Source organism: Myodes glareolus, chromosome 8 (assembly GCF_982192425.1).
Source record: "Myodes glareolus chromosome 8, mMyoGla1.1, whole genome shotgun sequence".
Lineage (NCBI taxonomy): Eukaryota > Metazoa > Chordata > Mammalia > Rodentia > Cricetidae > Myodes > Myodes glareolus.
In genome coordinates this window covers 100,352,494-100,366,641 of record NC_142033.1, presented here as the reverse complement: position 1 = coordinate 100,366,641, position 14,148 = coordinate 100,352,494, and the positions used below count along the sequence as shown (strand labels likewise).

Here is a 14,148-nt window from a genome sequence, read left to right as displayed (position 1 = left end):
AGAGTTTAGACTTCTCTAGGCAAAGAGCAAATGGGCTTAGCTTCACTAGTTACTCAATAAGTTTGCAATGATAGCATCCATTCCTGTTATCATTTTATACTGATGCCACATGGGCCAGGAGCTGGGGAGCAATGGTTGCTGAGACCTGAACTCTGCCGTCATGATGAATGGTGCATTTACTGAGATTCCACCACCAGTACAGACCAGTGTGATATGGTGTGACCAATACCACGTGTCCATTAGTAGAGACTTACCCATTGGAAGAGTAGGCTGATGGTGGCAGAGCTGTGTACACCAATCATGGTGATGCTTGTGATGATGATGATGATGATGATGGAAATGGTGACAGGGTTGGTGATAGCAAACAATGGTGGTAATGATGATGGTGATTGTGGTGCTGGTATTGATGGTGATGGTGGTGGTGATGATGGTGATGCTGACAGGGGTGGTCACGGTGATGGGGATGGTGGCAATAGTAAGGATGGAAATGATGAGGGTGGTGTCAATGGTGATAACGATGATGGTGCTGATGATGGCGCTGGTATTGATGGTGATGGTGGTGGTGATGATGGTGATGATGGTAGTGATGATGATGGTGATGGTGGTGGTGATGGCAATGGCTGATGCTGATGATAGTGATGATGGTGGTGATGATGGTGATGGTGGTGATGATGGTGATGGTGGTGGTGATGGTGATGATGGTAGTGATGATGATGGTGATGGTGGTGGTGATGATGGTGATGGTGGTAGTGATGGCAATGGCTGATGCTGATGATAGTGATGATGATGGTGATGGTGGTGATGATGGTGGTGATGATGGTAGTGATGATAGTAGTGGTGATGTTCCTGACTGTGATGACAATGACAATCATTTCCTGATGCTGAGGGCTCACACCAGGTCAAGCTCTTCGCCTGGTCTTATCACTAAATCACAAGATGCTGTAGACATAGCTCTCCCCTGCACATGTCTTGTCTCCTCTTACTTGCTTATCCGTGTGCAACAAGTACTTCCACGGCTCGGTAGTACGGTTCTCGTAGGCTCTTTGGGTCAGGAGTTCTGAAGTGGCTCAGCTGGGCAGTTAGTTCACCCTTGAGGTTTCTTGTGAGGCCACAGTCAAATGTCGACGGAGGCACTGTCGTCTGATGATCCGCTTCCCAGGTGGCTCAGCCGTGCAGAACCTCAGATCTCCCCCACAGCACTGATTGAGTAGCCTTTCAACATGGCTGTGGTCAAATGACGCAAGAAGTCAAAGAGAACCCACAAGGCCACCGTGCCCACTCTTGACAAGTCCCTTATCGCTACTTTCACTAATACTCTTAGTCACACAAGGCCATTTCCTTCAGCATGGCAGGGGATTACAGGAGGATCACTTGGAGCTGGGCACCATGATGCCCATCTTGAAGCCTGGCAGCCATTATCACACTGTTGGATTCACTGTAGATTTATGATGATAACTTTTGAGGACAGAAGAGATAGTGGGTAAAGTGTGAGGACCTGAGTTCGGATCCCCAGGACCGGCGACACTGGGAGGTTGAGTCAGCCAGCTAGCGATCTGTGGCATACAGAGAGACTCTGTTTCAGTAGAGAAATGGGGGCATGAACGAGGAAGGCAGTGTCAAACTGCCCTCTGCTTGCACACATAGTACACCTGCACACACATGCACACACAGAACACCTGTACACACAGGACACCTGCACACACAGGACACCTGCATACACAGGACACCTGTACACACAGGACACATGCACACACATGCACACACAAAACACTTGCACACACAGGACACCTGTACACACCTGCATGCACAGAACACCTGTACACACAGGACACCTGCACACACAATACACCTGCACACACAGGACACCTGTATACACAGTACACTTGCACACACAGTACACCTGCACATACAGAACACCTGTACACACAGGACACCTGCACACACATGCACACACAGAACACCTGTACACACCTGCACACAGAATACTTGCACACACAGGACACACCTGTACACACATGCACACAGAACACCTGTATACACAGTATACCTGCACACACAGGACACCTGCACACACAGAACACCTGCACAAACAGAACACCCGCACACACATGCACACACAGGACACCTGTACACACAGTATACCTGCACACACATGCACACAGAGGACACCTGCATACACATGCAACATTTCTGATATTTTTAGTATCTTGCAAGGGCAGCAGTCCCATGTGAATTTGCCATTGTCAGAACATCTTGTCTAGTGTTGATAATGCTATGGTTTTCTACACAATCTTATGAGTCATGTGCCAAGTGTGATAACTAAAAAAAATAATTTTAGTAGAAATTTGCATTGTGTTTATAGCTCAATCTTGGAAATTGTTGAAATATGTCCTCCCCCAATCCAAAGCTCAGGGAAAGTCTCACAAGAGGAGGGGGGAAGAATATGAGAGCCGGAGAGGGATGCTGTGAGATGGTCTGTCTTCTGGGCATGGCAGTCAGATTCCTCATGACCTGGCCACAGCTCTGGGTACCTGCACAAGGCCAAGCCAGCAAAGATGGGTGGGCGGCCGGTGCTAGTCCACCCTTTCTGAGGAACTGTTGATGGTGCACAGTTTCTGGGGGTGAAGAACCATTCTTTGCTGAGAGTGTGATCACTGGTGGGTTTCTCATGTTCCTGCGAATGCCCCACAACCACGCCCACGTGGGCAGCACATAAATTGAACTTAGTGGACTGTAAAAGACAAAAAGACCATGAAGTTGTGTGAGGACCGTGTTGGGGGTGGTTTGGAGGGATTGACAAGGTGGACACAATCATATTTCGCTGTATATGTGATGAATTCTCAAGAATAAAGCAAAAATTAATGTTAAGAGAAAAAGAAGTATTGGCAAATACCTCTTTATTCTTGATATCAAAAATATTTGCTTTGTTTTATGTGATTGAGTGTCTTGTCCGTGTGTCTGTCTGTCTGTGTGTCTTGAGCATGCTTGGTGCCCACAAAGGACACCAGGTCCCCTGCAGCTGGGCTGCATTGATGGTTGTGAGCTATCATGGGTGCTGGTCCTCTACAAGATCAACAAGTGCTCTTAGCCACTGAGCCACCTCTCCAGTCCCGATTCTTTTTCCATTGTTTTAAATGGAGCTACACATTTTTCTCCCCTCCCTTCCTTCCCTCACTCATTCCACCCTCTCCCTGCCCCCAAGCTCACAATTTACTCAGGAGATCTTGTCTTTTTCTCCTTTCTAGGGGATCCATATATGTCTTTCTTAGGGTCTTCTTTGTTGTCTAGTTTCTCTGGGGTTGTGAACTGTAGGCTGGTTTTTCTTTGCTTTATGTCTAAAAGCTGCTTATGAGTAAGTACATGTGATATTTGTCTTTCTGGATCTGGGTTACCTCACTCAATATTGTTTTTTTTCTAGTTCCATCCATTTGCTGGCAAATCTCAAGATGTCACTATTTTTATTATTTTTAACCACTTAATTATTGTATTGAGGAGCAGCGGGCCGCCTGGCTAGCTTATGCCCAAAATAATCACACTGAGATCTGTATTAAATTGCTGCCTGATCCATTATCTCCAGCCCCTATTGGCTAACTTTCACATATTGATCTAACACATTTCTAATTATCTGTATCGCCACTTGACTGTGGCTTACCGGCATGAGTCTAACCAGCATCTGTCCTGGAGAGAAGAGCCATGGCGTCCGCCACACTTCCCTTCTTCCTAGCATTCTGTTCTGTCTACTTTGCCCACCTAATTTTCTGCCCTATCAAAAGGCCAAGGCAGTCTCTTTATTTAACCAGTGAAAGTAACACATAGACAGAAGACCCTCCTACACTTAGTAGTACTCCATTGTGTAAATGTACCACATTTTCCTTATCCATTCTTCAGTTGAGGGGCATCTAAGTTGTTTCCAAGTTCTTAGCCCCGACTCTTGAGGATTTTAAACATGGATTCATTGAGCTATAATCATACCTCCACCCACCCCTCCTTCTCCTTCTGTATCACATCCAATATACTTCCTCCCAACTTCATGTTGCTTTTATAAACAATATACCTGGTTAGTGTTGCCCTTGTGTGATGTATTCTCTGGAGCTCGGGAACCCCACCAGTGACCATACCATCAGTAAAGAGTGATTCTCAGGGGTGGGGCCTCCCAGTCTGTTCTGGGGTCGGGCTGGCTTGATCCCATACAGGCACCTGCAACTGCTATCAGTTCCCAAGAGACGCTTGTCACACCTGTCAGACAGCATCTCTCAGCGTGCCGTCATCTGGCTCTCGTGGTCTTTCTGTCTCCCCGAATGACGTTCCTGAGCCTCTGTTGGGTTGGCATTAATGTAGATGTGTCACTGAGGGCCGGACAACCAGTCTCTCGTTTTCAGCACAGAGTCTAATTTTCCTATACGGCGCTCAAGTCTTTGGGTTCTCCACACAATCACTTCTCGTTACTGTAAACCCTTGTGCCACCCACATCCTTGCCGAGATAACGAACGTGTCCATCCTCTGTGGCTCTTGGAGCCCATCTCCACCCTCCCTGCCTGATGCAGCTGCTGATAAGCTCCATCACCACCCCTTGCACGTGGTCTAGGATTTCGGCAAACATTATCTTGTCTTAAAAACAGCATTTTTAGGGCCCAGAGAGAGGGCTCAGGGGTAAAGGTGCTTGCCACCAAGCCTGATGATCTGAGTTTGATGCCCTGGACCCACATGGTGGAAGGGAGGAACCGATTCCACCAAGGGTTCTCTGACTTCCACGTGTGCACTTGCTCACACACAAATATATGGGATAAAAATATAACATGTCCTAGCTGGCTATGGGTGACACATTCAGGCCCTCATTACTACCTGGAGGCAGGAGGATATGTAAGTTCAGTGCTTGCTGGGGTTACATATGTAAGTTCAGTACTAGCTGGGGTTACACATGTAAGTTCAGTGCTACCCGGGGTTACACATGTAAGTTCAGTGCTCTCCGGGGTTACATATGTATGTAAGTTCAGTGCTATCCGGGGTTACATATGTAAGTTCAGTGCTAGCCAGGGTTACATATGTAAGTTCAGTGCTAGCCAGGGTTACATATGTAAGTTCAGTGCTAGCCAGGGTTACATATGTAAGTTCAGTGCTATCCGGGGTTACACATGTAAGTTCAGTGCTATCCGGGGTTACATATGTATGTAAGTTCAGTGCTATCCGGGGTTACATATGTAAGTTCAGTGCTATCCGGGGTTACATATGTAAGTTCAGTACTAGCCAGGGTTACATATGAATTTAAGACCGGCATAGTTTTGCTTATCTTCATCATTGTCACTGTGGGTGTGGCTGTGCACACATGTGCCACAGCACACGTGTGGAGGGCAAAGGACGACTTTGTGGATCCGTTCTCTCCTCTCGATGTGGGTTCTGGAGCTCAGGGCCTCGGAACTGCACAGCGGGCACCTCCACCTGCTGAGCCTTTCTCCTGGCCCTGCTTTATTTTTATGTATGCACATGTTGATTTATATATCTAGTTCCCAGTTTGCCTGTGTGTGTGTGTGTGTGTGTGTCTGTCTGTCTCTCTGTGTGCACACAGGCCATGGTGTGTTCCATCCTCATTTCTCTTCCCTACAGTTCCTGTGTCTTAAGAACATCCGGACCTTCCTGTCTACTTGCTGTGAGAAGTTCGGCCTCAAGCGCAGTGAACTCTTTGAGGCCTTCGACCTCTTTGATGTACAGGACTTTGGAAAGGTGAGCTGGATTCCCCGTGCCCAGAGGTTGGCCTCAATCTCTTTCCATTATTACTTGATGTGTGTGTATGCATGTGTGTGTGCCCGTAGATTATTGAGGGCACTGGTAGCATAGCCAGGTGGGCCTTCTAGGATGCTGCCTGAATTATGGGCTTGGGGCCTGTGGGATGAGTTCTAGGATCTGCCCACCTGCTTGCTGTGTGATCTCGGCTAAATGGTTCTGCCTCTCTGATCCCCAGTTCCTCCTATGTAACAAGCTATTGCCTCGCCCTGCCTGAGTGATCACGTGGAGAGGCTTTGCTTGTGGTGTCGGGATATAGGGGAGATGCTGAACTACGCTCCTCAAAGTCTCAAGGGACAGCTTTAGTGCTGGGAGCCCGGGAGGGGGCATGAAAAGGGATTCTGAGCAGCTATGTCCTCACCGCAGGTCATCTACACCCTGTCTGCCCTGTCATGGACACCCATCGCCCAGAACAAAGGAATCATGTGAGTAGCAGTCAGGACTGTGGGTCTGGGGCCTCCCTGAAGCTCCTGCCCACCGTCCCAGTGCTCTGCTTACACCTTTCTGTCTCGCAGGCCTTTCCCAACGGACGACAGCACCGTGGGCGACGAAGATATTTACAGTGGCCTTTCAGACCAGATTGAGTGAGTATTGAGGTTTGATGTGTGCAGGACACAGTGGACACTGGATCTTTCTGGGGTCTGAGGGGACATGGATCTGACCTAGGGTCTGGGTGACATGAATCTGTTCCAGGGTTTGAGGGGACATGGATCTGTCCCAGAGTTAGAGTGACATGGATCTGACTTAGGGTCTTAGGGGTCATGGATCTGTCCTAGGGTCCAAGGGGACACAGCTTTGTCTTGGAGTCTGAGGGAACACAGATCTGTCCTGGGGACAGATTTAAAGGCTTGAGGGCATTGCGGATTTAGCTTTGACTCTGAAGGGATCTGATGTGTCCTTGGCTTGGGGACATGGCTGAATCTTTTCCCCAGTGACACCACAGAGGAAGATGAGGACCTTTATGACTGCGTGGAGAATGAGGAGGCAGAGGGGGATGAGATCTATGAGGACCTCATGCGATCGGAGTCCGTGCCTACGCCGGTGCGTGGGTCCGGGAAGGGCTGGGCAGGTGGACAGGGCGAGCACGCCTGTAGAGCGCTCCACCAACCTCTGTCATCCTTGTCCACAGCCCAAGATGACTGAGTACGACAAACGCTGCTGCTGCTTGCGGGAGATCCAGCAGACCGAGGAGAAGTATACGGACACGCTGGGCTCCATCCATCAGGTACGCGGCGCCCATGGTCCCTACCAGCGATGTCTCCTCCCTGTCTTCCCCAAAGCCCAGGCTGCCCTCAAACTCACAATTCTTCTGTCTCGGCTTTTTTTTTTTTTTTAAATTATTATTTATTTATTATGTATACAATATTCTGTCTGTGTGTATGTCTGCAGGCCAGAAGAGGGCACCAGACCTCATTACAGATGGTTGTGAGCCACCATGTGGTTGCTGGGAATTGAACTCAGGACCTCTGGAAGAGCAGGCAACGCTCTTAACCTCTGAGCCATCTCTCCAGCCCCTGTCTCGGCTTTCTGACAAGCATGTGCCACCATACCTGGCTCCATTGTTAAAATCCCAGGTTAACAGAGGTGGATAAATACACTAAACAGCCCACTCAGTCATTTGTCAAATCCAGCGATGGGCGGTCTGTGCCACACACTCTATACCTCAGCTGTTAACTTTCGATTTTCCATTCTCCCCAACCCCCAGGACCCACAAATCCACCTTCTGTCTCTGAATTTTCCTGTTCTGGACATTTCCTGTCTAGAGCCCCACACTGTGTGGTCTTTTTGTGTCTGGTTCTCTCACCTAGCACAGCATCCTTGGGGTCCCTCCACTGTGTCAGAGCCTGCTCATCGTTGAGCAATATTCCAGTGTGTGGAAGAACCACACTTGATCTCTCATCTACAGGTGGATTTTGATGGTGTCCACTTTGGGGCAATTAGTGATAACTCTGCCTTGGAACCGGGAGACAGTTTTTTGTATGGACATTTCCTTTCTCTTGATTTTTTCTTTAATTTTTAAAAATTTATTCATTTTATTTTATGGGTGAGTGTTTTACCTGGATGTGTGTGTGTGCACCACATGAGGGTTTGGTGCCTAGGGAGGTTAGAAGAGGGCGCCAGGTCTCCCAGACTGGTTGAGAACAACCACCTGGGTGCAGGAATCCAACCAGGTCCTCTGCGAGAGCAGCAAGTGTCCTTAACCACGGAGCCATCCCTTCATCCCTCAGATTTTCTTTCTGTGAGACATATGTTCACTGTGTAGCCCAGCTGGCCTTGAAGCGCGGGGATGGCATGTGTCACCATGTCTGGGTCTCCATTTCTTTTGTCTGTCTCTTTCTGTCTATTTATCTGTCTTTCTTTTGTTCACCCCTCCTCCCCAGTGTGTGTCTCATTCTCTAATTCTCTGTTTCTGCTCCTGTCTGTTTCTGTTTCTGCCCATTTCCATGTCTCTGGTACACTTTAGCTGTCCCCCCTACCTCTCTCTCTCTCTCTCTCTCTCTCTCTCTCTCTCTCTGCCTCATTTCTGTCTCTGTGTGGGTGTCTGTGTCTTTCTGAACCATCTCTGTTTCTGTCTCCCTCTCTCTGTCTGTTTCTTTGTCTTTTCTTCCTTGCTGTTTCTGTCTGTCTTGTCTGTGTCTGCCTCTCAACCCCTTGCTGTTTGTGCGTCTTCTGCCTTGTTCTTTTTCTGGGTGAGCTGGATGGGGGATCCTCTTTCTCTTACCTCCTGTGACTCTCTCCAGCACTTCATGAAGCCCCTACAGCGATTCCTCAAGCCTCAAGACATGGAGACCATCTTCGTTAACATCGAGGTGAGCCGGCAGGTTCCCAGACCTCTTCGCCTCTGACTGTAACCTGCCTTGGGGCGTGTGCACCACTCTCTCCTCTCCTGTCATTCTGTGCCTGTGCCCAGGCTTCAGCCCCATCTCTTCCTTCCTCTTTCCCTTGGGGTAGGAGCTGCTCTCTGTGCACACCCACTTCCTGAGGGAGCTGAAGGATGCCCTGGCCGCCCCGGGAGCAACAATGCTGTACCAAGTCTTCATCAAGTATAAGGAGAGGTGAGACGTGGCTGACTAGACCCTGAGGGTCACAGCCGTGCCCGAGTGGGCAGGGAATACTAGGCAGCGAACACTGGGCAGGGTTCTTCACTGAGTGAGGGATGGAGGTTGAATGAATCCAGGACTTGGGGGATTCCAGGTGAGGCCTCTCTCCATGACCAGGACCCCAACCCCTCACTGGGGGATAATAGGCAGGGGCTCTACCCTGACCATGCCCTGAGCTGGCTTTCCCAGCTCTTGGTATTTTTACTTCGACTGAGTTCCCTCATCTGTGAATCTGCGTGTCCAGGGTTACAGTGAGGATCGGATAAAGCACTGAACAAGGTCCTCAGCACAGGGACTGGCACACAGGTGGTGCTTATAACTGTGATGTCAACAGCCGTTGGCTGCAGACTGTGACGGTTTGGGAAGAGCCTCAGCTGTACACTGTTTACTGCCATAGCAACCCTCTGGGAGGTACTGCTGCCAGGCCTGTGTTAGAGATGGGGAAACTGTGGCTCGGGGTTATGCATTCAGATGAAAGAGGCCAGAATGGGCGCTTAGATTCCCTAACCTTATAATCACCCTTCTGTGGTGTCCCACCCTGGCCCGCAGGTTCCTTGTTTATGGCCGTTACTGCAGTCAGGTGGAGTCAGCCAGCAAGCGCTTGGATCAAGTGGCCACAGCGAGGGAGGATGTGCAGATGAAGCTGGAGGTGGGGCTGTGCCACCCTTGAGGGTTCCCCCGCTCTGCTCTATGGGTATCGGGGAGCACGGGACAGACGGAGTTGGGTCCACTTTGCAGTTTACAATCCTTTGTGCATGGGGTGTGCACGTGTATATGTGTCTGCTTGTTCATGCGTGCGTGTGTGTGTGTGTGTGTGTGTGTGTGTGTGTGCGTGCATGCTTATGGATGTCAGAGGACAGCTTTGGCTCTCACCACCCACCCTGGTTTTTGAGACAGTGTCTCTCACTGCTCTTGATCTCACCTAGTAGACTAGCCTGTCCAGGGAGCCCCAGGGACCTGTGTGTCTCTACTTTCCCAGAGCTGGAATTAAAAGTGGTCACCACCGTGCCTGATGTGTGTGTGTGTGTGTGTGTGTGTGTGTGTATTTGGAGGCCAGAGGTTGGTGCCTGGTGTCCTCCATTATGGCTCCCCATCTTATATTTTGAGAAATGGTCTCTTGCTGAGCCTGAAGCTCACTGATTGACCAGACTTGCAGGTCAGTGAGCACTGAGTATCTGTCTCTGTCCCCCTGCCAACACCCCCCCGCTCCACTGCTAGAGTTAGACATATGTGGCTGTTCACGTGGGTGCTGGGCATTTGAACTCAGGTCTTTATATTTGCATGGTAAGCCTTTTTCCAACTGAACCACTCCCCAGCCCCTAGCTGGGGGTCATTGAAGGGAGACGCTTCCAGAGGCCATGCAGAAAAAAGAGATCAGGGAGGACATGACCCACAACTCGGAGTCCGTACCCCAGTAGAGCCTTGACTTTGGGATGGCCAGTCTTGACCCTGAACCCAGCTCTGACCTCACAATGAGCCCTGATGCCAGGCAATGTGGCCCACGGTTCCTCTCCCTCCCACACTGGCTTCTCCAGCACTGGAAGCCCCTGTCAGCCCTCAGCACCCCCATCCTTATTCCCCTGTTGGGAGGTGCTGTGCGCTGCGTGGACTGCGGTGAAAGGCATGGGAATAGAAAGCTACTCAAATACAGATCTATCAAAGTGTGCACGCGCGTGTGTGCATATGTACATGTGTACATGCTCACGTAGTGGCCAAAAGTCAGCACTGGGTAGCTTCCTCTATCACACTCCACCTCTTTCTAATTTGACTTATTTTTAGTTTATGTGTGTGTGAGTTTTGGCTGCACGTATGTCACGTGCACCTCTTTCTGGCAATGCCTGTGGATGCCGGAGGGCGGCATCAGACCTCTTGGAACTGGAGTCACAGATAGTTGAGTCTCTGTGTGGGTGCTGAGAATCGAACCCAAGTCCTCTACCAGAGCAGCCGGTGCCCTTAACCACCAAGCCATCTCTTCAGTTCCTCTTTTACATTTATGTATTCCTTATTTATTTGCTCTCTCCGTGTGCACGTGCCAGAGTGTGCCTGTGGGGGTACCGGGGACTGGACTCAGATTTCAGGTTTGATGGCAAGCCTCTTTCCCTGCTGAGCCATCTCACCAGCCGCTGGGCCTTGTTTTTCAGACAGGGTCTCTCACAGAGACCTGAGGCTTGTTCATTTTGTTAGGCTGGTCTTGGGTGAGCACCAGGGGTCAGCCTGTCTCTGCTTTCTCAGTGCTGAGCTCACAACTGCCTGCACCAACACACCCAGTTTATTTGTTTTTACTGTGGGTTGGTTCTGGGGATGGAATTCAGTTCCTCGTGTTGGTATGGCAAGCACTTTACAGATGGAGTCATCTGTACTGTGGTCTGTGTGCATCTCCCCTCCTCCCTCCCCCCTGCATTCAACTGGTTCCTATGATGCTCCTGTTTTCTGCCCTGCCAGGAATGTTCTCAAAGAGCTAACAACGGCCGATTCACCCTGCGGGATCTGCTCATGGTGCCCATGCAGAGGGTGCTGAAGTACCACCTCCTCCTCCAGGTGCCAGCACAAGGCGGGGTCCCTGGCTGTGGCTGGGTGCTTTTCTAAACTCCTTTCTCTTGCTCAGTTAAAAACGCCTGGGGTGTGGGGGGACATCCTTAAGGGAGAAGGCGCTTAGTTGGCTCACTTTCTAGGTTATAGTCCACCATCTTGGGAAGTCAAGGCAGGAACTGGAAGCAGCTGACCGTGTCCACAGTCAAGGGTGGAGCAACCAAATGCACGCTCCCTCACTTATGCTTGGAGCAGTCTCTGAACTAGCACAGTCCAGGACCAGGAACCCCGGGAGTGGAGGCACTCACAAGGGACAAACCTTCCATCCACATGAAGACAATTAAGATAATCCCCCACAGACACGCACACAGGCAAGCCAGTGTAGACAGTCTCTCCCTGAGACTCTTCTCAGGTGATTCTCAACTGTCAACATGACAATTAAAATGAATCATTACAGCATCCTAAGGTGTGACAGAGGATAGGGAAGAGTTGACTTTGAGGGGTTAGCTTTTGGGTCAGTCTCTAGGAAGCCCTAGTGGCTTCGTTGGAAGTTTTTCTGGGGACTAGGGGCAGGCCCAGGTGACATCTAACTCCTTGGTCCACACAGGAGCTGGTGAAACACACGCAAGATGCTACGGAAAAGGAGAACCTACGACTGGCTTTGGACGCCATGAGGGTGAGGGAGTGGGTGCCGTTGGTTGGGTACCCAAGCTGGCAGCAACCTTTCTACCTCCTGGTGGGGGTTGATCCTTTACTACCCATAGAAGGAACTGGGCCAGGGGTGCGGGCAACAAAGACTGTTTTACCGTTTCCCATTCACAGGACCTGGCGCAGTGTGTGAATGAGGTCAAGAGGGACAACGAGACCCTGCGGCAGATCACAAACTTCCAGTTGTCCATCGAGAACCTGGTGAGGGGCGGAGCCGGGTGGGCCAAGGGTGTGGACCCACGGGCAGGATCCTGACCCTCTATTGGGGATCCATGCTTAAACCTCACTCTACCCACCGTGCAGGACCAGTCTCTGGCCAACTATGGCCGACCTAAGATTGATGGTGAACTCAAGATAGCCTCAGTGGAACGGCGCTCCAAGACGGACAGGTGGGTGGAGCAAACTCGGACCAAGGGAGGAGCAGAGATTGTGGGAGGGTCCAGTGCTAAGGTGGAGGGTGGAGCAGGGTCAACTTGAGTCTAGCGTGAGTAAATGCTTGGGCAGTAAGTGGAACCTGATTTCTAGATAGGTGCACGAGGTCAACACAGATTTGAGGTGAGCCTGTGTAGGACTACAGTCTCTTATTTGTGAGAGAGGGTCTTACCATGTAACCCTGACTGGCTTTGAACTCACAGCCTCCTGAGAGCTGGAATTAAAGGCAAGAGACACCATGGTTATATGAGGCCAGGTATTTTGACAGATAAGTAGGTAGGGTCAGCATGGATCTGGGGTGCAGTCTGGCCAGAGAGCATGGCTAAATGCCTTGATAGACAGCTGGGAGCAGAGTCAAGATATACTTGAAGGATTCTTGGTGGGGCCAGCTTCCTCAACAGACATGTGGGCAAAGTCCCTAGATTTGGAGAGGAGCCTGGATCAAGTAGGCGGTGGGGCCCAACTGATAGATGGAATGGTTGGTGGAGTCACCTTAACTAACGTGGAGCCTCGATCAATGTGCGGTTGAGAGAGATTGGACAGGGCTGGGCCAACTTGGATCACATGGGTGAGGTTAGGGCGCGCTGTTGAGCTTCTCTGAGTTGGTCAAGGTCAGAGCTAGAATCCGCTGCAGGAAGGAACAGGACTTGAAGATGCTGGGGCAGAGGCAGGAGAGGGAAGTTGGGAGGGGTCAGACCTGGCCCCTGACCTGGCGGCTTGCAGGTATGCCTTCTTGTTGGACAAAGCGCTGCTCATCTGTAAGCGCCGCGGGGATTCCTACGACCTCAAGGCCTCGGTGAACCTGCACAGCTTCCAAGTTCGGGATGACTCCTCCGGGGAGCGAGACAACAAGAAGGTGGGCTCTGTCACGGGGACTCTGACTCAGGCAGCTTGGCCTTGGGGTTGCCTGCGTGTGGGTGAGAGAGAGAGAGTATCTCACTACTTACTCTTTAATCTTTTCGTTTAAAAGTTCTGTTTTGTGTGTGAGTTGGAGTCCAGAGGCAAGCTTAGGTGTCATTCCTCAGGGGCCATCTACCACCTCGTTGGTTTCTTTTTTTTTCCTTTACACTGGCTGACCAGGGAGACCCAGAGAGTCACCCATATCTGCTTCCCCAGTTCTAGGATTATAATCACTACACACACACACACACACACACACACACACACACACACACACTACTTTGAGATGGGGTTTCTCTGTGTAATAGTTCTGGCTATCCTGGAACTCGCTCTTAGTAGACCAGGCTGGCCTCAAACTCACAGAGATCTGCCTGCCTCTGCCTCCATAGTTCTGGAATTAAGAGCGTGCACCACCACCATTTGGCCACTCCTGATAGTTTTAATGTAAGTTCTGGGGTTTGAACTCAGGTTCCTGAACACTTTATGGACTGAGCCACTGCCCTAGTCCAACAATGAACCCTTCAGTATTTGCATCATTCTTTTGGGTGGTAGGATTGAAGTAGGCATGGTCTTGGTGTTGCAGGCTTGTAATCTTAGCAACTTGGGAGTCTGTGGCTGGAGGACCCAAGTTCAAGGCCTGCCTGGTTTACAAAGTGAGTTCAAAGTCAGTCTGGGCAACTTAGTGAGACCCTATCTCAAA

The 14,148-nt window shown here is 50.3% G+C and overlaps 1 protein-coding gene across 1 annotated transcript in view; it reads left to right on the top strand.

Moving 5' to 3' along the window:
* Vav1 (vav guanine nucleotide exchange factor 1) overlaps positions 1–14,148 on the top strand; it is a 46,168-nt gene that overhangs the window by 12,388 nt on the left and 19,632 nt on the right. The window contains exons 2-14 of the mRNA XM_087909229.1: positions 5,602–5,718; positions 6,145–6,203; positions 6,294–6,362; positions 6,711–6,819; positions 6,908–7,003; positions 8,520–8,588; positions 8,731–8,834; positions 9,429–9,528; positions 11,322–11,417; positions 12,016–12,084; positions 12,231–12,317; positions 12,420–12,505; positions 13,272–13,404. Coding sequence (XP_087765355.1) covers positions 5,602–5,718; positions 6,145–6,203; positions 6,294–6,362; positions 6,711–6,819; positions 6,908–7,003; positions 8,520–8,588; positions 8,731–8,834; positions 9,429–9,528; positions 11,322–11,417; positions 12,016–12,084; positions 12,231–12,317; positions 12,420–12,505; positions 13,272–13,404 — 1,194 coding nt within the window. The remainder of the gene's footprint in view (positions 1–5,601; positions 5,719–6,144; positions 6,204–6,293; positions 6,363–6,710; positions 6,820–6,907; positions 7,004–8,519; positions 8,589–8,730; positions 8,835–9,428; positions 9,529–11,321; positions 11,418–12,015; positions 12,085–12,230; positions 12,318–12,419; positions 12,506–13,271; positions 13,405–14,148) is intronic.